The sequence below is a fragment of the Lynx canadensis genome, chromosome E1 (assembly GCF_007474595.2).
Source record: "Lynx canadensis isolate LIC74 chromosome E1, mLynCan4.pri.v2, whole genome shotgun sequence".
Classification (NCBI taxonomy): domain Eukaryota; kingdom Metazoa; phylum Chordata; class Mammalia; order Carnivora; family Felidae; genus Lynx; species Lynx canadensis.
This window is the reverse complement of record NC_044316.2, coordinates 14,321,147-14,345,216: the sequence shown is the minus strand read 5'-3', so window position 1 is coordinate 14,345,216 and position 24,070 is coordinate 14,321,147. Positions and strand designations below refer to the sequence as shown.

At 52.5% G+C, this 24,070-nt stretch overlaps 1 protein-coding gene across 1 annotated transcript in view; it reads right to left on the bottom strand.

Annotated features, from left to right (window-relative positions):
- The window catches only part of SMG6 (SMG6 nonsense mediated mRNA decay factor), a 230,319-nt gene that overhangs the window by 5,159 nt on the left and 201,090 nt on the right, over positions 1-24,070 (bottom strand). The window contains exons 14-17 of the mRNA XM_030296755.2: positions 17,545-17,721; positions 13,609-13,755; positions 3,449-3,602; positions 284-495 (exon numbers count right to left, since the gene is read on the bottom strand). Of these exons, the coding sequence (XP_030152615.1) occupies positions 284-495; positions 3,449-3,602; positions 13,609-13,755; positions 17,545-17,721 (690 nt within the window). The remainder of the gene's footprint in view (positions 1-283; positions 496-3,448; positions 3,603-13,608; positions 13,756-17,544; positions 17,722-24,070) is intronic.

Sequence of the window (24,070 nt, the reverse complement as noted above, 5' to 3'; positions counted from 1 at the left end):
CCATTGGGCAGGAGGGGGCGCCATTCGGAGGCGGCACAGGTATACTTTTTGCCTTTGGGGTTCCTGGGGAGGATCACATCCTGGAGTCCCTCCCATACACGTCAGGCCCTGCTTGGTTGGGTCCAACTGTGCCAAGAGTGATCTAGGGGACACAGAACTGCCCCTCCTGGGCCTCAATGGTGGCTGCCCCCCTCAGCTGCCTAGGCTGCCTGAGCTGCCTGACTTCCCGGAGACCCTGTTCTGAGGTAGACTGTGGGCTCTCCCTTTCTGCCACAGGTCTTACCAGTTGGCCAGTAATGTCCTCGCTGCGGAAGGCGATGGATTCCAGTTCATTGCCACGGCTGGTCAGGGCCCGCAGACAAGAGTCCCGACTCTCAAATCGCCGCTCGAGGAACTCGATGGACTTCCGGGCCTTTTCCTGCACCACACGGGCATAGCCCCCAGCCCGGTGGTCTGTCTCCTGCCCCTTGGCCAGGCCGTCCAGCTCATTGATCACTGATGAGACATAGTTCCACAAGTTTATCAGCTCCCTAGGCTCACTCCCAGCCAGCCCCTTCCCAGACCACAGAATCCATCTTGCCCAAAGGAGTCTTCCAATGATGCTTAGGAGAACTTGGGAGGCAAGAAGTGTCCCAGACTTTACACAGAGTTCTATCTTTCTGCGCCTTCCCCCGGGCCCCGCCCTCCTCCAAGAAGGAACTTACACGGATTTTCTGGAGCTGCTGTATTCAGAAGAAGAAACCTGGCCCCTCCATCACATTCCTTAGTTATAGGATCAAATTGAAAGAGTTTCTCAAGAGAGGCAAGGGTAGCTGCTACAGGACAAGAGGCAGCCCCTTCATCAACCTGGACCCCCAACCACAGAAGTTCACAAGGGGCAGAGTTCTACACACTATCCCTTGGCACAGTGCAGGCAGGTCACCAAGTGGGAAGCAACAGTCACGGCCTTACTTGCAGGGGCCGTGGTATTCCCTCAAACCATGCCCTTGGCACAGACACTCCGCTGATACTGCACGTGTTTGTGTGTGTGTATGCGTGTGTGTGTGTATGTGTCTGCCTGCCTATGTGTCTGGGACACGGCTTCATTTTCTGGTGAAGATTCTTTCCAAAATTCCAGCCAAAAGCCTGAGGTCAAGTGGGAAATATGCACTCCTTGGGGGCTCCGGGAGAGTTTGGGGTCTGAGGCCTCTCCTCAGTGCAATGATTCATGGCTCGGGGAGTCGGCATGAGCATGCTGTTCCATGGTGAGCCTGGCACTCACTGTCTGGGTATTCAGAGACACTTTCTGGAAAGGGCCCATGTGGGAATGCACACACACACACACACACACACACACACACACACACACACAATGCCCACGGTTTCAGCAACTTGAGGCTGCTACATGTCCACACAATGTATGGTTGAGGCTGGGAAGTGGTGGTGGACGGGCGTATGGTACGGCAAACAGAACATCAAACACGAAAAACTGGTATTCCATCCCAAAATCTCCTTTCCTGCTTCCAAACTAAACAGGCTTCAAAGGGGAAGCTTGTTTGTGCTTCTGCACCAGGCGGGGCTTCTTGATGCTAGGGTCAGGCCTAAGGAGCAGGAGCAGGTTAAAGAGCACAAGAAACAAGCAGGGAAAGCTGTCTGCTTAACCCTTTGTGCTCTGGACACAGGGCGGGAATCCACTGAGGGAGCCTCACTGAACAGGAGTGCTCTTTACAGCTCCTGAGATTCGAGGGCCCTGCCCAGCTGAAGAAGGTTCAAAGAGGCTGGCCCTCACTGCTGTAGTGGCGCTGTCATTTCCCAGCAACAACGGGGGCCATCAATTTATTCTACGTGTCCCTCTCCTATGGGTTTTCTCATATATTTGCTCCCTCCCTACCATATCTGGCTTTCCCTACTGAACCACAAGCTCCTCAAGGCCAAGGTCTTGAAGCTCTGCCTTCCGTAAGATCCCTCAGGGACAAGGAGCCTGAGCACACCGTAGGGGCACAGATGGTGCTGGTGACCAAAACCCCTGCTAGCCTCGGATGGTGTCTGAGGCTCCTTCCAAGTCTTAGGGGGGCTCCTGAGATGTCAGCAACCTCTGTCAGTTTATACCCTTTCCTGACCATTAGCAAAACAAATGACCACTTACTCACTTTCTTCCCCCTAAAACTCTCCTGGATAGGAAAGCACGAAGACATGTTATCCTGATAGCCGCCCCACCCCAGGACGCTGTGAGGAAAGAGGGAAAGCTGGAAAAACTTGATGGTCTTGCTGCTCTACTTTTGAAGAACAGAAAGCCTTCCCTTAGGTCTAAAGGCCTGGGTTTTAGAGGTTCTGGCCAGGCCACATGGGGAGGGGGAAGGAAGACAGGGAGGGTGGAGGCGGGACGAGGGCTGCTTCAGTGCCAACATTCTCAGGTGGTGCTAACGTGTTTCCCACAACCCCCCAGGGTTCTATAGCCTCTGCAGGGGCGGATGTTTCCTGCCCTTTGTTTCCACCCTCATCTGGCACTAAGACACTTGGGACTAGGAGGGGAGGCCCAATGGAACATCTTGGCATGGATGTCAGAGGTGGCTTGGCAGGCAGACTGCCAGTCTGGCAGCTTTTCCAGAGGACAAGGATCCCGAACTGGCTCCCAGCAGCTGCTGAGAAGGGGACACTGAAAAGCCAGTCACCTTCCAGGCCCTCTCCCTCCACAGGATGGCCATCAGCTATATGAGCTCTATCAGGGATACCAGGCGCCCAGAGCCCACAGCCCATCCTCAGGCTGACCCACCATAGAGCTCCAAGAACTAAGACAGTGCCTAGACAGTCCCTTGGAGACAGCCCAGCTGGGCTCTTCTGGCCTGAGGGTGGAAGCAAGCTAGCTGGGTCCTGAGATGCTGACCCTGCACCAGCACCAGTGACCAGACAGCGGTAAGGGCCCAAGTGGCAGGAATCCACAGGCATGAGCCAAGGGCTTGCTCTGGAGGGTTTCCATCAGCCTGGCCTTAGGGTGACACCGGCCAGAAGAATGCTACCTCGAACCAACAGAATGATCATGAAAAGCTACAAGACAATCAGACCAAAGGCATCTAACCACTTCAAAATCCTCCCAGCCTCCCTGCCAGACCACCCAGCAGCACTGCCGTTATCTGCCAGGGCTGAGTGTTTACCAATAACGGGAACCAGCTTTGCTGTTTTACTGCAAGCTTTATAAGGATAAAAACAAGGGCTGGGCTCATGCAGCCTCTGGTTGCTGGGACACAGGAGTCCATTTGCTCAAGCAGTTTAAGCCGTGGATCAGCCATAATAATTTGAACTGCTCTGATTATTTAAACAATTTTCCTTGCCCCACGCACACCCTACTTCCCTGCAAATCCTGTCATACGCACGCCGCGGGGCTCCCTTGCCTGTGTAGCCCCCCGGGCCGTGGGGCATGTGTGTAGAGGGGCCTGCTGCGCACGTGCAGGGTTGCTCAGGCCTGACTCACCGATGAGGGGCACCACCAGGATGTACTTCCTGCTCTCCAGCAGCCGTGCCAGACTGGCCAGGTGGTCAATGAAGCCGTTGGTGTCTGGTACAAGGAACAAGGGTCTGATCTCGAGCTCCATCTGCCTCATCTGACTCTGGTCCTCCAGGACAGCCTACAGGGACACAGAACGGTGAGTGAGCCAGAGTGAGTAGGCAAGTGGGTGGACGAGCCAGGGTCCTGACTACACAGTGTGTCAGCATCCTGCCTCCTGAAACTCTCCCCGCTCCAGAGGGACAGCCAGTCCCTGTCAGGCCTGAGGGACGGGCCCAAGGACTGGGCAAAGTACTGCAATAACAATCAACACAGACTAGATGGCCTGAGGAACAGCGTGTGACTAAAACCCTGCCTCGGCCAGAGAAAGCCCCGATGGTATTAAAAGTTACAGGTTTCTGAAAGACAGACCCTGGGCTAAAAATCACCAAGGGGGAGTCAGCTTCCCTGGATAGAAAGTGGTTTCACACACATTACCTAGGCAGCATATAGAGGGGTACTGCTCAGCGCGAACACTTTATATAGAGTGCATTTGTTATTTCAGTTTACTTCACTGGATGGCCAGAAAACAAAGGTTACGCTCAAAGGCAATATAAAAACAGTGATGCTGACAACGAATTATTAATACCCACAGCAGCAGGAGTCCATACGGTGTGATGGATTTGGACCCAACTCACATGCTCACAGAGAGCAACACCCAGGCTGATGAGATCAGCCGCCCTCCGCCCAGCAGCAGTGTTTCCTCAACATCAGTCCTGTGTTCTACCTGTGCTCCTTTGCCGCTGCTCTGCACAACCTGTATGATTATTAACTTGGTGTTTTTTCATTAAACTGACTTTAAGGCAACTATTTTTGGCTTAGCCTCTTCTTTTTTTTTTTTTTTTTTTTTTTAAATTTTTTTTTTTTCAACGTTTATTTATTTTTTTGGGACAGAGAGAGACAGAGCATGAACGGGGGAGGGGCAGAGAGAGGGAGACACAGAATCGGAAACAGGCTCCAGGCTCCGAGCCATCGGCCCAGAGCCCGACGCGGGGCTCGAACTCACAGACCGCGAGATCGTGACCTGGCTGAAGTCGGACGCTTAACCGACTGCGCCACCCAGGCGCCCCGGCTTAGCCTCTTCTTAAGCTTACTAGTGCAAGCTATACTTGCACAATAAAAAGCCAAAGCATCTCCTGTGCGCCGCTAAAAAACCAACTCACTCAGCACCAGTGGTCTGGGCACCACCCCTCGAAGACCACATGGCCTGGAGGCTTGTCTGTCTGATGGACGTTCACATCTTTCAGGGACGCTCCACGCACATCTGTGAAAGCCCAACTTTCTCAAGTCTGACACAGCCCCGAGTGGCAGCGGCCCTCTGAGATAGGCCCTGGGTCTGTCACTACAGAACATGGTCACTATTGTGCTGCTTCCTCTTGTGGGGACCATGGCCAAGAAGCAAAATGATTTGCTGGCATCTGCCCAGACGGTGTGCTCCCTGGGTGCACAGCAGGAGGGCACCGACACAAATCTGGCAGGGACCAGGCCAGCAGGTCCCAGCCCTGTCCCGCCCTCTCCTGATCTTCTGCCACACGCCAACCAGCAAGGACACAGACACAGGCTCAGAGCAGGGGGACTGGTGTGCGTGCCAACCGAGACGGGTCCCACAGTGCTGGCCCCGGCCGCTAACAGTCAGGGAGGAAGGCGCTCAGGTTTCACTGGCAACGACAGTAAAACTGAAAGGGCATGCCTCTGAATGCTGGGGGTGGCTTCTCTGTGACCTACTGGGGACCTCTTCCTATGAGTAAGTCGTTGCTGCCACTGCCACCACAGCTGGTGGAAGGCACAGGCCACAGGCCACAGGCAGGCATGAGAAACGCAGCTGAGAGGCCCAGTCTGACGAAGTCATCCTGCTGCTGTCGCCTCAGCAGGGGAAAGCACCCCCGCTGCCGGCCATCTTCTCAGGGGATTCGGGTGGCAGTCCCTCCCTGTGGGGTGACCAATTGCACGATGATACCCAGTCCACTAAACTCCCCTTGTGGCATTTTTAAAAAAATTTATTTTTTCTTCATATCGAATTAACATAGGCCACTATTTAGCGGCTCGGGTGTTCTGTAAGAACAGGCACTCTAATGGGGGCGCCTGGGTGGTTCAGTTGGTCGGGTATTCTACTTCGGCTCAGGTCATGATCTCGCAGTTTGTGAGTTTGAGGCCCACATCGGGCTCTGTGCTGACAGCTCAGACCCTGGGGCCTGCTTCGGATTCTGTGTCTCCCTCTCTGCCCCTTCCCCGCTTGTGCTTTCTCAAAACTGAATAAATGTTAAAAAAAAAAAAAAAAAATTAAAGAAAGAAGAAGAACAGGGGCTCTACTCTTCCTCCTCATGCGGAGCGGCGGCATTCCAGCTGTTCGTTTCCCCAGATCTTGCTGTTCTCTATCCAGCTTTTCCACTGCCAGGAACATTCTTCCTGGTATCACAAGCCCCCAAATCTCTGTGTTTCTGGGGGAGAAGGAACAGAACAGAGATCTGGCTGGGAAGAGGACAGGGGCTCAGGGACCTGAGCACTAGATCTCTGCCACCGCCCCACCGAGACTCTTCACATCTTAGTATTCCTGCCTGCAGAAATGATAGGCCAGCTCTGCTCTGACTCTAAAGAAGAGGACCTGGCTGCCATTCCTCACCCTGAGTGAACAATAATGAGCTCCTGAGACCCTGAACCATCCCACCTTTAGAAAGCTGGCCTTTTTAAGCCAGGTGACCAAGGGAGGCCGAGGGCTAACAGCCTGCTTGTGTGTTCTGATGACAGGACGGAAGAAACACCTAGGAGCAGGGTACAGGGAAGCTCTGTCTGAGTTCTCAGACCTCTGGCTCAGGGCCAGAAAGGTGAACAAAGGCCGTGCGGGCTCTCAGGGAGGTGGCAACCTTGTTGGTTCCCCAGGGGTGGGGTGGGGTCAAGCTGTATGAGGGTGGTTGGAGCTGTGCTGCCATCATCCGGTCCCAGGGACGCCCGCAGACAACTTCCCTTAACCTGGCTCTGCCTAGTGAGTCACCACACAACTGCTTCCTGTTCCCCACATGCCCTCACGGAGTCTCAGGAGGTTAAATGAAGCTGCTCCCCCTTCTCCTGGGGTACCTGTGGGCCTCTGGGGGGTGTCATACCTGGGTCATGAGACTGGCCCAGTACCTTTCAAAAGAATGGCAGACGGAAGAGGGACCAGGAGTCTGCAGGCCCTCTTCTGAGGGTGTCTGTGTTTCCGGCCCTCTCTGAGTGGTGCTGTGTGTGTGTGTGTGTGTGTGTGTGTGTGTGTGTGTGTTTAGCATTTGCCCTCCTAACTTTTCCAGATTTTACCCGTCAGATTCCTGGCAGCTGTGCACGGCGCCTGTGCCGGCCGTCACGTCCCATTCCGATCTCTGGGTCGCACGGTGAGAGAAGGACACAGGATGCGCAGGGAGTGAAAAAGTGATGTCGGTGGGGAGAGTGCCAAGTCCCCACTCACAGCCATGGGACGCTTGGGGAGACGGGGGAAGCAAGCTGCTGTGGAGTTCAGAGGCCGGTAGTGAGATTTATTTTTGTTTGTATGAGTAAAAAGCTGCAGAAGCCTCTGGTGGGGGTGAGGGGGGCTCAACTGGAATGCTGTGATTCAGACAGACTGGCCCTGGCCTGGAGTCAAGTGTGCTGACCCGGAAGGAGAGGTCCACAGGAACCCTTCTCGTTGCAGCTAAGGTTGGGCCACGATGGTCCTTGGATAATGAACTGGGAACCCAAGGAAAGCATGGACACTTTGAATCACACCAGTGGTAGTAGGAACCGAGTTGTCATCAAGTGTGGAAGGAAAAAAAGAACTCAATTCTGTTTCTGGAGGGTGCTAAGTACCCAACTTTCTCTGAGGTATGAGAGCATCCTTGAGCAAGGCAGTGGGGAACTGGGAAAGAGATAATCCACAGTAACATCTAATGAGGAAGCTAACAGGCTTGGGAGAAGGGCTCTTTATAGGTTAAGTTCCTTCTAGACTGTGGGGATGTTTTGGGGATGCTGACCCACTGAAAATTGGGACACTGAGAATTACAAATAAAAGGTATTGCAATTAGCTCACACAGGAGCTGTGGAACTTGAAGAACCCAAGTCACGAAGCAGAGCCACATTGAGAGAAGGCCCTCTTAAGTCTTCCTTCCGCTTAGGACTCCACAGGGAGTGTGGCTGCTCCTGTCCCTCTACTGGGTGATGGAATCATTTATCCCTGGGCCTCTCTGGCCAGAGCAATGTCTTCACCAGAAACAAGAAGTTCTGTACCACAGCAAATTTCTGTGCTCATTTTGTATGTGAAAGTATCTAGGAAAATGCCTGATACATGAATTAATAACCTCACAAGTGTCAGTTTCCCTTCCTCCTGACCAGCTCCATTTTTCACCTCTTAGATTATCCAGGAGGGTAACTATCTGGGGAAACCACTCGGGAGCAGAGCTGGAGATGGGGAGGGGAGAGAGACAGGGTTGTTAACTTCTGTGATAAGATGATAAGACTCATGGTACTCTTATTGTCTTTTTTTTCTTTAATGACATAGGAAGCTTTTTTAAAAATGAAAAATGGAAAAATGGAAATGAAATAAAAAATAGGAATAGTTGGTGAGATAACCACTGACAGTGCAGGCAGGCAGTTCCTTCTCGAGCCACAGAAACCAAAGGGAGCAGATATTGCATTTGCTATCGAAAGAGAGCAGGCAGCACCAGGGGCTGGTAAACCCCTGGCATGATAAACATCGTCATGTAGGGTGGGTGCTCATGGGGAAGTCTCCGTTTAGGATCCCTTCTCTGGATGTTCAGTCAGTGCCACAGAACTTAACGTGTGCCTGCTTTCTTTTCAAAAGTTACAATCAGAAAAAACAAAAACCAAACAAAAAACCAAAACAAAAACCAAAAACCAAAAACCACCCAAAAAAGTTATGATCAGGATGAGTTGCTTGCTGCTTCTTATAGTTTTATGAGGACTGATTTCATTTTCAAACTAGACTGTGAAGAGCTCAAAGAGAATGGTCTTCTTTTCCTATAGTTTCTTCAACAATACCTCGCTCGCTGGATGAGCTCAATCACAGAATCTCAGAGCTGGAGGGCATCTTATGGCTAATCCGACTTGAATTTTATCCGATAACTCTGATAACTCTCGTTCTGAGAATGCCCAGGAGGTGTGCCTTTTCCTGACGGAGAGGGAGTGGCAGGGTGAGCATGACACCTCTGGGCTTGCTCCAAGCAGTACTAGCCTGAGGGTGCTGCTCCAGCCAACAGCCCATGGGTTCATTCTGTAGGAGGTCGGGACCTTGTGGACGCTGCAGGAGCCAGGGAGGCGAGAGTGGCTGCAGCAAACTGGAGACCCAGCGCCACGGCTTGTGGAGAAGCTGGAGCGGGCTCTGGAATGGCTCGAGTAGGGCGGGTGGCTGCCCGGCTCTGCAGGCTGATGTGCTTTCCTGCCTTGGCGTGAACGTGCCCCTGGCCTGGTAGTGCAGTGGCTCCCACCCTGCCTCCGACAGCTAGGAGCCAGGGCTGAGTGTCTGCCTTCCGCTAGCTTCCATACAGGTGTGGGGGGCTCTGTGTGTGCCCCATTGTTCCACAGCACCACCCTCCCCCAGCTGGGTGGCAGTGTGAATGGGCCGCAGCTATATTTAGAGTGAAACTCCTGGGGCCACCACAAAGGAGTGACTGCATCTTCAGGAGGGTGGGTGGGCGGGAAGGGGACAGGGGAGCCAAGCTATTTTCAGAACACATGTCATTGCTGGCTACAGAGCAAGACTGTGGCCATAATGCCGAGGGAAACAATAGCTGTGGCCAGAGGAAGAGCCTGTTATGTTTCAGGTGGGATGTTTGCAACTGCTCAGGAAACCCGACCCCGCCCGACAGCAGCACAAATCACAGCAAAGCCTCGTGGAAGCAGGGGGGGGGGGGGATTCACAGGGCCAGGATGAGGTGCCAAGAGGCCACGCCTCATGCCTAGAGGCGGATTTTCAGTGACTGCTTAGCCCTAGGGGCCTGATTAGGACTGAAACACCTCAGACCAACTGCCCAGACAAACCATGTACCTGGCACTCTGGTCTCCAGACACCTCCCAAGAATGGCAACGGGAATGAAAAGGACTCGGTCAGAAAGCATCCAGGTGGGCAGAACCGACCTAATGTGAAGAGGTGTCTCAGGCAACAGGCAAAGCCTGGGGTGAGCCGGAGAGCGTGGCCTCAAAGTCCCAGGTGGGCGGTCTTGGCCCCTCAGTATTCAGGGACTTGCCTGGGTGCCGTGGCTCCAGCTGCACAGGCCCGGAGAGCTGCCCACACCCCTTTTCTGACCTCCAGTCGGCCCCACTCACCAGCCTCTGTGCAAGGCCGGAAGCGGGGAGGGACAGGCTGCGGAGGGAGGCTAGGCCTCACCTCCCCCATCCCACAGATGAGCTTGGGCCCAGGGGTCTAGGTGGGAGAAGGGAAGTGGGGGTGTGGCTACAGCCCCAGATCTCAGTTGGACTTTATAGCCATCATGGGGGCCAGGAGGATTTTTTCAACTCCATCTTCATATCCCCTTCCCCAAACATGTGTGGTTCCTGTTTTGCTGCATCTGTAAAAGGCGCCGGGAGCTGGGGACTTGCCTTACACCTCTCGGTTAACACCCCTGGAGACTGATGGAGTTCAGAGCAGTGTAATTTACAGCCCATCTCTCCAATCTTAATTCACCCGATGCTCCTCTCTTCCTTATTGTATTAGTGTGACCCAGGTACCTGCCAACAATAATGGCCTCTCCAGCTAGGAGCCTCTCCCCCACTCCCAGGACAATTTATACCTTTTCCTTGGGATTTTCCCCCCTTAAATTAAACAAAAAGAGGAAAAATAAGAAAAGGTTAACATGGGTTTGGAGTGCTGCAGCCCCGTGGTTCTGGGCAGGGAGCCAATGGCCCGAGGGCACACACATGTGTGTGCTCTCCCAGAAGGGCCTTCACCGGCCCTGTTTTACAGCCACCTCGGCACAGACTCCAGGGTTCACGCATATGGCCAGACAGATGTGTCTGGCTTACGTTCAAGGCTGGAAAATGAAGAATTATGGAAGTGAAGGGCCCCGGGCATTAAAAGGGGGGGGAAGGAAGGGGGGAATTTTTCCTCTGCTGAGAAATCCTCCTGTGGCTGTGAGGCTGGAGGAAGAAGGCTGACAGGAGGCAGGGCCGCCAGCAGTGGTGCATGTGGGGCCTGTTCTTAAAGGGGCCACAGCAACCCAAACCCCAGCTGGCCCATAGCAGGCCTGTGGTGCCCAGGCCCGAGCAGCCTGCTCTGAAGGAGGTGACAGGGGAACAAAGCTCCCAAGCAGGGGCAGCCCCAGGCACCAGACGTCAAGCAAGATTCATACAAGACCTCCGGTGTGCAATGTACTGCCTGTTGCTGGAGAGGCCAAGCTGAGCAAGGCGCTCTTGACGAGGCCATGTCCCCATGGCATGTGCTCCCACAGCATCCTGTACTTCCCTTTGGCCACAGTGCACGCTGACGCCTCAAATCACTGGCTCCTCCATTCACTGTACACCCTGCACCTTCTGGGGCGGGACTTCTTTGGTTCGGTCCTGTGTCCCCCGACCCCTAGCCTAGCAGATGCTCCACTACCACTTATTACACACTGAGATGGAGACATGGTACTTGCTTCTAAGGAGTTCACAGTACAACAGTGGGGGTGGGGTGGGTGGGGAACAAGTCCAGAAATAACTGTAATACGAGACATGATACAAGTTTCAGAAATGAAGCATAAATCAGTGCCACAGGAACACTGAGCAGAGAGGGATGAATTCCTCCTGAGGGGTATCAGGGAAGGCTTCACTGGGGAGATGAAGTTTCATCTGAGGACTGAAGGAAGACTAGAGTTTCAACAGGTAATAGGAAATGTGGAGCAGGAAAAGGGTATTCTGGTCTGAGGGAACAGCATGGACTGAGACCTGAGAGTGGGACAGGGTAGAGCACGTCAGGGGACAGTGAGAGGAGAGGACGGTTAGTGTTGTGGTCCGGGCAGAAGGGCACTAGTGTCTGGACAGGCACTTCACACGCACTGTCATTCTGAGGTAGGTGCTGTTACCGCTTTCATTTCATAGATGAGGAAACAGTTTTAGAGAAGTTAAATAATTTGCCCAATGCCACACAGCTCGTAAGGCTCACGGGCGAGAGGAGAAGAGGCTGAGAAAACACTGGGAACAGACAAGAAAACCTTAAATGCCATAGGAAGGAATTAGATTTTACTAGTGAAGCAGAGGCACAGATGATTTCTGAGCAGGGGAGCAGTTCTTTTGGGAAGAGAAGGATGACCACACGTGAGGTGCCCTGGAGGCAGTGAGGATCCTGGTGTGTGGACGGCACGTTCGCAGACTACCGAGTAAACAGCACCCCCTGGAGTTGTGCAATGCGTGGGCTCTGACTGCTCTAATCCAAGTCAGTACATGGCCTAGAGCAACAGCTGTGGCAATGGGAACAGACAGGAGAGAAGGGAATAAATGAGCAGAAGGGGTTAAAAGCCAGTGAGGAATTTAAGAGGATTGTCTAGTTGCTACTGTCTATTAAGTCACCGAACAAATATCTGCTGAGCGCCAACTCTGCACACTGAGACTAAGAAGTGACAGGAAGGAGGAGGCCAAGAAGAGAATGGTGGTGAGGAAGCCTAGGAGGGAGGTGTGGCCAACAGAGGGTTTGCTTGTGCTCGACTGCGGCTGCAGGAAGGGGGCTTCAGGGCCTAAAGCTACAGGGACGTCAAGTATGACGGGGATCGAGACTCGATGAAGACAGGTACTTGGTGACTTCTGACACCACAGTTTCCATAACTGCTGGGTTGAGGATCAGGACATGGAGGCGGCGAGTATAGACAGAACCTTTGGGAAGACTGACGGTGAGGAAGAAAATAACCACAGGACAGGAAGAAAGACAGCCTGAGGATGAAGCTGCCTTGCAGGCCACAACAGAGGGTTACACACAGACCCCAGAAGGGCTGAGGAGGCAGCCACCCCGTGACAGTGACCTGGTAGGAGGTACCCACACTTGATTCCAAGCAGTCAAGGGACACGAATACGTCAAGAGCAACGGATCCCAAATGGTATTCATTCCCCTTCCCGGGGCAGAGTTCTGGTCGGTGTTTAGACAAGTATCAGGCCACAGTGACCACTTACGGAGCACACACCGTGTGCCATTCATTGTGTTACGCGCTTTACACGCACTGGTTCCCGTAGGCCTCACGGCAATTCTAGGAGGCAGGAGCTACTACCACTTACATCTTACAGATGGGGAAACGGGCTCTGAGAAGTTAATGTCCCCGAAGTCACAAAACCAGTAAGTGGTGGAGCCCAGAATGTGATCAGGTCTGCCTGACTACAGAACATTAAGCCCTGTGCCAAAGGCAAGGGGCGGCTGAAGCGAGGACTGGAAACAAGACATTCCTAAAGAGGCCCGATGCTTCCCCATGCTTACGGTCTTTAAAGTCTTTAAAGGGAAGAACACGACTGGCTCTCCTCTGTCTGCCCTGAGCCCCAGATAAGAGGAAGTGAGCTTATACAGTGTAAAAGGACAGACTTGGGAGAGCCATAGAGAAAAACTTGCCGCAAGTGCAGGTATCGGTCCACAGCAGAGCTGATGGTGGAGGAACCGTGTGTGGAGATGAAGTAGTTTCTCTCCAGGACGGTTTAGTGTGTCCTGTCCAGAGGGGCTCAGCCATTACACTGGGAATCCAGATAAGCAGACTGTGGCTATGACATTCTCTTCCCTGAGAAGTGGTGTTCTCAACAGAGCACCTATGACCTCTCCAGGAGTGCCTGGATAAGGTTTAAGGGGACTCTGAAACCCTGAAATTGTGTGGAAGACTGTATATGTGTAGGTGTGTATTCACAGATCATCACTGGAGAAGAAGCTTTCAGCAGATTCTCTGAGAAGAACCTGCTTCTGCCTTGGAGTCCACGAGAAGGGAGACTCCAGGCACCAAAAATGCTACCAGAATTTGGTGATGGAGAAAGAAAATGGGTGGGACCAGTAAGGACACTGCAAGACGGTCTCTTCCTGAGAGGGTCCTTCTTATCTCTACTTGTGACTCACACTCCCCCCCCCCCCCACCCTATGCCCTACACAGCCACCACCCTGATGGGAACCACCCTCCCCAGGCAGGCCCCACCTGGATCTTTTCTTGGCGACGCTGCTGCTCGGCTATCTTCCTGGCCAAAGCCAGCTTCTTGGCCCGAAGTTCCCTGATGTCATCCTCACCCCCGCTGCCTTCGGCCTCTGAATCTTCCTCAAAGTCTTCAATCACCACGTCCTCCTCCTTTGGGCGGTGGAGCAGACCAGGGGAGAGAGGAGACTGTGAGCCCGTGGCCCTTCCCAGCCCCACCCTTCTGTCCTCCTAGCACTCCCAACTCCATGGAAAGAATGGCCTTTCCTTACAAAGGACCCCAAGGTGTGTGCTTCCTTCAACTCAGGCAGAGAGGGAGTCGACAGAAGCTGCCACCTTGCCCTACAGCAACTGCTCCCTTTTGCACTCCAGGCTCTTTCCTCTTGGAGAGTCATATGTCCACAGGAGAAGTGACTCACACACACATATACTTCCATGCTTATACACACAGCTCTCCATTCTCCTTTGCACACACTCACCAAGTCTTGCTTAGAACATATTTTCCTTTTGAAATCACCAAAGGGGAAAACAACAGAGAAAGCTGAACCACTCAATTTAGACCTAATTCCTGCTAATGATCTGATAGGAATCAATTCTGGCCAAGAGCTGTGAGTTAGGCGTGGAAGCTCCCCTGCCCCCGAGATAGCTTCAGGGAGCAGATGCTGTAGCTCAGCAGACCTTGCCCTGGTTTCTTTTTAAGACCACAGCCTGGCGGTGTGGGGGCTGCTGAGCCCCATTACAGGAATTCACATGACATGACCTTGCTCGGCTGCCCTCTTGGGTCTGGGCAGGCTAGGAGATGGCTGGCTAGCTTCAGGAGCCTCCTGCCAGGCTGGTGGAGCCTTCCCCAGGGATGGCCCCTCCCCGCCTGCAGCCTCAGCTCTCAGAAGCCCCCACTCCCCGGGTGGTCCCAGGCTCCATTCCTCACTCTCTCACTTCTGACCTTGGTCAGCAGAGAACATGCAGCTGCCCAAGACAGTGTCCTCTGAGGGACAGCATTAGCATGGGTAACAGGGAGTGATTTAGTAGGAGAAGATTCCTGTGTTTCTAACTAGATGATGATAATAATGACAATGATTATGACAATAACAGCTACCATTTACTGAATGCTTATTGTTGGTCAGATAACTAGGCTAAGTGTTTTTCACGTATCAACTCATTTAATACTCACGATGGTCTGTGAAATAGGTGTCACTATCATCCCTTCTTTATAAATGAGTACACTGAGGTTTAGAGAGTTAAACAGTTTGCTCAAGGTCAAAGGTAATAAGTGGCAGGTCAGGGATTCAAATTCAAGTGGGACAGACTCCAAAGTATGTGCTCTTACCAACAAGGCTGGGGTCTTGAATCTAGACAGTAAGGCCAGACCAGCCCTGAATGGCTCAGGCTTCCACTAAGCCCACCCGGGACCTGTTCATTAGAGTCTTGCTCTCTCCTCTAACTGTCCATCTCAAGATGATATTCTGAAGGATTCTTTGGGCTGAAAGTGGTTGGTATAGTGTGTGGGTGCACAGGTGATGCTTTTGTCTTGGGAGCAAAATCTAGGGGCAGGAAGACAGGTGTTTTGGTAGCATCTCCAAGGAATGGGACTCTCTTCTGCTCATGAAGAATGATGCCTGAGGAAACAAAGAATCACCGTCTCCTTCTTCCTCCCCCAACCAGCTTCAGTGATCCAATCTTTCAGTTTAGGGAGAGACGGGGGTCTCAGGATGGGGTTAGAACTGTCACTATCCAAGAAGTCTCAGGGGTCTGGGACGCTGTCCACAGTCACCATGCATCTGACGACCCACAGACTATTCATTTCTGGGAGGCTCAGGCCATGAGGAGGAAGACTCGGTCTACACATTTGCTTCCTTGTTCGTGAGGTTAACCTGGACCAGAGTCAGTGGGACAGGATGGCTAACTAACCTGTTGGGGGAACACTGCCTCTGCCTGCTCTGATCAGAGATCCACAGGGTTATCACGGGGCTTGGAGTAAGCTTGACTGAGGTCAAAAGGGGGTCAGTGAGGCTTGTCTGAGGTTCACTCAGCTCTCACAGCAAACGAGGAAGTGTGGGGTTATGAAATTACAAAGACCAGGGTAAGCAGGGTTTCCCAGGGGCCACTAACATAAAGGAACCCAGGAGGCTCGTGGGAAAAGGAAGAAGTGGGCAGCATGGTGTGGGTCATAACCTTTGTTTGGTCAATAAGCCTTAGAAGGAGAGAGAGAGTGGCACAGCCAAACTCTGGGCCTGGAGAGCTGGTCTGATCCTCCTAAGAGTGGAGGAGGCCCCCCTTGGCATTTACATTGTGCCCTTCTCTCCGGGCCTCACTTGAGGTGAGATTTGGTACCGGATTTGGTACTGTGGGCTCCACCGGCCAGAGGACATCTCTCACAGCAGTCCTGGATGCTGGCCTTGCTTACTTTCCACTGTCTGCCTCAGCCTTGAAGTGTGGGTGAGACAGCTGGCTGAGGCGCTGCCCCACCCATGCTTCCCTGCACAGCACCCAGGGCTTGGGTGGCATGCTCTGTCCCACCTCAAGCCTGGACACCCCGATGGCTTTAGCAACCCACCGCCTCCTCCCATACTGACAGCTCATTCTTTCCCGTTATTCCCTGCCCAGGTTTCATCTGGAGTCTGGAATCATGGGCTCAGCTTTATCCCTGGAACCACCTCTGTCCTGGAAGCTGAGCCCTGTGTCATCAGGGGTGGGGTGGGGTTCTCCAGCTATTCTAATGAAGCCAGTCCAAGACTCTGCTGCTCTGAAGACTCTGAACCAAAGGTGGCCACTCTATCACTGCTTCAGATCACAAACGACAGCTTCCAGCTGACATCTGGCTTCCCTGGCCTGTTGCTGATTTCATCCCTGCACCCCACCCTGCTCCACCAGGCGCTTGAGACTGCTGTGGGCCAAATGACTGTGTTGGCCTATGGGTGACCTGGCCTCTGGCTACAATCACTTCCGTCCCTTCTTGAAGTCCCACGTTCCTTCCCACCTAAGTCTCCTCTGTCTTTAACGCTGCAGAGGAAAAAAGGAGAGTCAACCTTCAGGCATAAGTGAGCCGTGTGTGTGTATACACCCAGACAGAGCTACCCACACCCAGACAGACAGCAGGGCAGCTGGCAGCGATAGGAAACGCATGCATGTGCCGGCATCACCACACACTCACATTTACTCAGAACCCACAGCCAGCAGGGCAGCCGGCGGCAGAGTTCTGTTTCAACTAACACACAAACCCAGCACACACAGACCTGTGACAACAATCCCCCCTCAAGAAGACACATACGTGGACAGGAGGGCAACCGGTGGTGGGGCTTAGCAGGGGTGTGTACACGGTCTCGTGCGCACGCGCATACACACACACATATACACATGGTCTGGAGTGAAGCAAGGGCTACAGGAACAACCAAGGGCAAACAAACAAGAGGAGAATTCCTTAATCACATCAGGATGTGCAGGAGGGAGGGAGGGAGCGAGTGAGCGAGGGAGGGAGAGTAGGCCGGGGGAGGGGGTGATTTTCCACACGGGGCCAGCAATGTCAGCTCTTCCTGTACGTGTGCTGGAGGCTGGAGTTCAGGCCTGTGCTGCGCTGAGCTCCACACATCTATAAACTTGATCCTCAGCCTGAACCCTAACACCCCCCACCCCCAACTCCCTTTCCTAAGCCTCCCGAGCTGCACATTATTAAACTCTTTCTTTCCCTCCCTTCTCCTCCAATGCAACATTAAAAAGAAGCATCTGGAACTCGTAGCAGAGTGAGATGGAGACACTGGGGTGGGACTGGCAGGAAGGGGCACCAGCAGAGTGCACTCTTGAGAAGTTGGCTGGTCACGTCCACATCCATACTGCTGTGAGCGGTTATAAATAACCAGGGTAAGAGCAGCAGCCATGGGCAGAGCAGGGTTGGGGGCGGGGAGGGGAGCCTTCCCTCTGCCACAGCGGGCTCTCCCTGCATAGTACCTCATCTTCCAGTTGTTTTCCCTCTTGGCTTCCCATTTCCTTTCCCATGGTGTCTGGGACGGGTGCCACTGACACATATTTTCCACCCTTGAATGCCAGCAGAGGCTCTTCTTGTCCACAAAGGGCTTCCAGAAAATACTTCAGCACTGTGACCCTTTTGCAGTCGGCTGCAATAACCTACAGGGCGAGAGGGAGAGAAGCAAAACAGCATTTTCTGAAAGGGAAGATGAAGATGACAGGCACTGTTTGCTGGCAGAGGGGCACGTGACAAGTGTGTCAAAGTTACCCGACAAGGCTGCGGGGTGAACGAGCGGGAGTTTGAGCGTGTGTGAGACTGTGAAGGAGGGCCAGGGCAAGGGGGTTGAGGTCAAGGTCCTCTGAAGGAAGAGAGCACCACTACCTCTCTTAGGTCATCTCTGGGGGAGCAGACAACCCCACGATCAAGGCCCTCTGGGCTTTGCCTTTCTTCTACTGAGGTCCTGATATAAAAAAAGAATACACTAGATTCTTCTAAGTTTAGCATTTAATTGATAGAAGGAAGGAGGGAGCACAGAACACTGGCTTTCACAGAATACAGCTTCCTGGTACCCTCACGGCCACTCTCTTCTCCTCCCGGCTCCCCTCTCTCTCGGTTCCCAAGAGGAGCCCTTCTAGCCTGAGTGCAAAATGAATGATGAGGGCTTTCTTGGCTGTTTCATTTCAGCTAGATCACTTCAGGCTTCCCCTGACAGGTTCCTGCTCCACCTAAGAGCTTCTCGTGCTCAAGAGACTGGGGCCAGGCAGGAAATTGTTGTCAGGAGAAGGGAGACAGGCAAAGCAGGTAGGGGGTGTTTCACCAAAGCTCTGCTCCTCCAGGGGTCCACGCCATCCTGCTCCCATGTGGCCACATCAGCACATAAGCCAGTGCTGTCAGAGAAACTGGGGCTGATTTAGCTGAAATGAAATTCAATATCTTGAGCAATCGTCAAATTTGTAAGTGTCTCAGAGGAAGTTTCCGTAGTCACTCTGTCTGGGGTCCTTCTCCTGTGAGACCACACAGGTGTGTCCTCACCTGTAAACCCGTCTGCATTGCTGGCACCCTCGCATGCCCTGCTCTTCATCTCTGGCCTCTGGGGTCCTTTCCTCCTTACTGGCAGGGCATGTACCAAGGAAGTGCTTGATCTGGAGCTCGGAAACTGGTGAAGGCCATCACTGCCTCATCAGCACTAACCTTAGCCCCTGGAGAGTGCCCTCCACCATGCTTTCCCATTCCAGACCACGAAAGGGACCTCTACGTCTGTATCACATAGTAAAGTACAAACTTGGAGACTGGCTTTGCTTGTTTGCTCCTTGTTTTACAGGTGCATATGCCCCTCACCTGGACAATAACCCCACTGGTAGCAAAGGGATACATCTTGCACTTTTTGTGCTTCTCTACCAGGGGGTGCTAAGGGCAAGTGGGGCACACAGGAGGCTCGCAGTAAGGACCGACAGGCACAGGGGAACATGAGGCAGGTGTGATCCAAGTCTTCTAGGACACTGTGGAGCTGAGCGCTACTGTGCCAGCTGGCTGGCCAGGGCAAGTGCAGCACGCACCAGTCAGCTGTGACTCCAACTCTGTGACTCTATCCTTTGCTGCCTCTCCCAGCCAAACCTGCTATTCTCCCTGCCTATGAGTGCCCCCTGCTCACCCTCACCAATGGCCCTGGTAGCATTATAGGCCTGAATCTCAGGCTAAGTCTCGACCACCTCCACCTGAGAAGCTGACTTAACAGGTGCTCAGCTACCCAGAGAAAGCTTAGGAAAGGACAGCCATCTTGAACTTGGGGTGCCAGGTCCTGGACTTGGGCCAGGGCAGGTAGCCATAGGTTCCACTGTGTGTGTTTGTTCAAACATGTCATGAGAAAGGCTAGGAATACAGAAGCAGGGGCTAAAAAGCATTAAAGAACAGAGCTGCAGTGAGTAATGGCCTGGCAGGCAGCACGCACAGTGGCCTCCCTGCATCCCCAGCCTCTCACTTGCAGAGGAAACTTCTGCATTTCCACAAGACTGCCAGTTTCCTCTCTGTGGTCTAATTTTAACCACCTTGTCGTTACAGTGTGTGTCAGCCACCTGACCCCACTATGACCTCTGACCTTATGCCCCAGCTACTGCTTGCACTATGGAGAATTATGTAATGGGTCCAGGACTTTCCTTTTCAGTGTGAGGCTGCTACCAGTGAATGGAGAGGAGGTGGGGGTTAGGGGGTGAGAGGAAGGCAGAGGAAAAGCTTGCCATGGTCCTTGGCATCACCTGGATGGTAAGAAGTATGCCAGGACTCTTGCTGAATATGCAGCAGAAATGTGCCCAGAAGAGCAGAGCATGTCCATGGCTGTGTGTGCCCGCTGACAGGCAGTGAGAAGAGTTCCTGCTGTTTACAGCATGGGCTTGGTGGCATGCTCAAAGGCTCAGGAAGAAAGTGTGATTCGTGGCCAAGAGGGAGAAAGGGCACATTATGGACGTGGGACTCCTGAGATGGGGATTTCCAGGGCACAGCAGGGGGGCCCCAAGGATGCAGACATCCTGAGTATGCCTGCAGCACATCCTTAGGGGATCAGTGGGGATTGTCATTCACACGGACACAAAAGCAAAAAGGCATGTCGTGTCCCCCCCACCCCCTTTTTTGATTGTCCCTCTAATGTTTAGAAGGAACAAGGTTTCTTTGGGGATTTTGTCTGCTATGGCCAGTTAGTTCCTTCCCTAGGGCGAGGGCACTCCTGGCTGATTCTCAAAAGGGTTTCGATCCACTGGGATCTCTGAGATGCCACTAAAAGATCTGAAGAGAATTCTAGGTGTCTGCAGAGAGACAAGCTACCCAGCCTTTTGGAATTGCAAACTCCCTCCTTTGCAATCCAACTAGCAGGGAGGACAGCCAAGGTTGTGCTGTCTCCTTAGGTTTCCAAAGTGAGTGAGAAATGGGCTTCTAGCTATATAGTAGATGGGGGAACTGAGAGAGAAAGTCTAGGGCTTGCCCAGGGGCATAGAGAAACTTCTGTCTCCAGCCTTCTGGCCTATCTGGTAAAGCATTCCACTTTAAGGCCAGAGGAATGAGCCCAGCAGAATGAGGACCACAGTTCTCTTGGTCCTGTAGTTTACAAGAGGCTTATGGGAATATTCTCCCAGACAAAGACTCCAGCACTTGAGTTGGGGAAAAAGTTTAAATGTGGTTAATAAGGGACACCGTGATGGAAGAAGCCCTTCGAACCACCCATAAAGAGCCAACTCCAAGATGCTCTTTGGCTGGCCAAGAAGGACTTCCTGGTAGGACAGGGGTTAAAGCTGGGCTCCCTGCTTGGAGAGGAAGGAGTCCAGCTGAAGTCTATGACATAATCCTCACAACAGCTCTGTTCATGAGTACATTTTTCCGTTCTATATCAATGAAAAACACAGAATGTAAGCGGCCTGTACATTGCAGCTCTGGGCAAACTCTAGATTCTCTAGAGGAGACAGAGCTGGGCAGGGGAGGCCTCCGTCATGGGCTGTTAACAGGCTAGAGGTAAGTAAAAGGGCTGCTGGCCAGGGACTACCCCAGGGAACCTGGGACCCAGCACCTTCTCAGTAGCAGTTCTGGCCCTTCTGGAGGGAGACTCACTGTGTAGGAGATTACCAGGAACTCCAACACTGATGGACAAAGTGTCTCACACAAATCACTCTAGTCAGCTTTGAAAAGAAAACTGGGGTTTTAGGTCAGGGAAGAGCTAAAAGAAAGGCGCCCAGAGAAAGCCCCTTTCCGTTCCCCTGAAAACCATCTGAGGCAGCATGCCCCACCAGTGGGAACTGAAACCTCTAGCTTCAGGGCTCCGGTTATCACTGGATCAGGTCCACACGCAAAGAACCAAGCAGAAAGGAGGACTGAAAGCAAGATGTGGCAAGGCCACACAGGAGTCTGTCCTGTCACAGGCTCAGTTCCTTAGAGGTATAATGAGAGCATGCATGGGGTAAGTGGAGCTTGGAGCTATGTGAAAAGTTAGGTCTTGTGGAAAGCAGGAAGAAACCTCTAGGTCAAGAGAGAAGAGGGAAGGCAGATGGAGCTACTGGTCTGGGGTACCTTAGGTGGGGTTGATAAGCAAGGAATGGAGTGTTCTACAGCCACTTGGCAGGAGACAAGCCCGGCCTGGGCAGAGATGCCCTGGAAGGAACAGAAAAAGAGATCTGTCTTATGGACTGTGGGGGAGGGCGACAGAGAAAAGGAACTGAGCACCAGGTACCACAGACTGATTGATGTCCTCTGAGTTGCAAGACTCAACACCTCAGAGCTGCCACAGAGAAGGGAGAACACTCCTCCCTTCCCTGCGCCCGTGTAGCCAAGCGAGCTCTGAGAACCAGGCCTCTGGATGCAAGTTCTAGGGAATGAGGCACTCACTCCATCTTTATTGGGGTCCCTGTTATCTCCAAACGGGCCTCTTGGAAGGCACGAGCACAACAGGGGCTGGTTTGATTTTGTAGTTTCTTTTTTCTGAACTCTTGGTTTGGGGGAACCAGAATTTAAACCTGTACTATCAGCCAGTTCTCTATTTTTTTCTGGTCTTAAAAAGTCCTGCTTGCTACTGCTCCTCTGGTTAAAGAGAAAAAAATCACATGGGTTTTCCTCTACAAACCGAAGTTTACAGGTTGTTTTTCTTGTTTCTCTAAATGGAGCCAATTATTCTCACATTTGTTGAAACCTTCAATCAAATTTTATAGCTTGTTAATTTTACAGAATGTCCTTAGAGCAAATAAGATGCAGACAGAAAGTGAAGTCTTGCGGAGATTATTAAGAAAGCTTAAAATAGCCTGCAAATCCACCACCAAGGCTGGTGACTATAGGCTGTTTGGCTGGCTTCTGAGGTCAATTAGCAATGGGTTAATTATCATCTTTAATAAGCCAAGCCTACAGATTGGCTACAAGAAGCTAAAGTCAGACTAAAGCGTTTTCACAAACTGGGAACCTCTGGTTATTCACGACTCACCCTCACAGGAGACTACAGGGTGGGAAGGACAATTCTGTAGTGGCCAAGGGTGGGTCAGCCTACAAAGAGGCCTGCCAATGAAAGTTCAGACACAGGGAATCCTCTGGAGCTGGGAGGACAGAGGAAGTGGTTCATTCACATTCCTAGAGGGAGGGGTTTCCAGGCAGGGAGCGGACTCCAGAGGCAGGAGGGAGCTGGCCATAAGGATGCACATTCACTCTGAAGACACAGGGAGTAGCTTACGATGGGGAGACAGACATTCGCAGCCTACCTGAATCAGAGTGAATTGGTACTGGACTATGAGAGATGGTGGCGGGTCAGAGGGGAAAGAAAGGAAGAACCTGTGCAGGTGCTGAATGACAAAGGGGGCAGAGGGAGAAGAGGCACGGGTCCCTGTGCTAGACACATAACCTGAAAAGCCCTGGGCACACTGTCAAGGAAGTCACTCAGCACCTCACCATTTCCCTATCCCTGCTGCAGCGGGGCCCCATTTCTATGCAACGCAGCTAAATGCAGGCCTCTCCTGCAGTCACTTTCGATCCCAATGTCCAGACCCAGCACTCCTTAGTCCTATATGGTTAGTCTGTGTTAGTTGAGAGGTCAATGAATCACAAAATGAGATGTTAACATCGTCGACCAGCCCACAGCAGTCACCCCATTCCACATGTCTGGTCCCAACAGCTGTGTTTTTTTCACAATGGAGGCAATGGGGGGCGCTACCCATCAGCTGACAACACGCAGATGCCTGTTCAGAGTGGTATGGCAGCCGCTCGCCACACCCACCTCTACTGTGTGTGTGTGTGTGTGTGTGTGTGTGTGTGTGCGTGCACTTGCACCCCTGCACTGCCCTGAAGTCTCCTAGAGAGGGATGGGTGGGAACTGGAAAATGGTTAGGTAGAAGACTTCAGGGACAGGGAAGAGGCTACCCTAATAGTCTTACTGTATATTCCAAAAGGTGCAGGTACCTGGCTACTGGGAGGCAGATTATGTTCACCCTGGAGGGAGAGTCGAGGGAACAGAATTGTGGAGCATACCCTGGCACTGAGAAGATAAATACAGTAGAAACAATGGGCCCATTCTGGAAAGAGGCAAGTTGAGGCAATAAACGGGGTTGATCAAGAGCCTGGGCTTCACAGTCAGAGAGACTTGCGAGACTTGTCTTAACTACGACTTCCTAGCTGTGTGTCTACAGACAAGTTACTTAGCATCTCTGAGCCTCTGTTTGCTCAAGTTGTTCTGAGGTTTAAAAGAGATAATGCATTATCAAACATTCAGCAAGGTGCCCGGGCCAAGTGCTCAATTAATGAATGGCTGTTCTTTTTTCTTCTTCCTTGCTGCCTCACTCTGCTCAGACGTGCGTGGAAGCCAGACTCAGAGGTAATGAAGAAGGAAACATGGGGCTGGCACTCCTCTGGAATGTTCACCTGGCTGTTGAGGCTGCTGGAATATCTTACTCAGAACTAAGGTGCTGGATCCAGGCTGCTGGGTAGGCCACTTGGTGGAAGCAAGGCCTGGCCTCTCTCTAGCTGTCCCTCCTCCTAATCTCCACAGAGATTCTT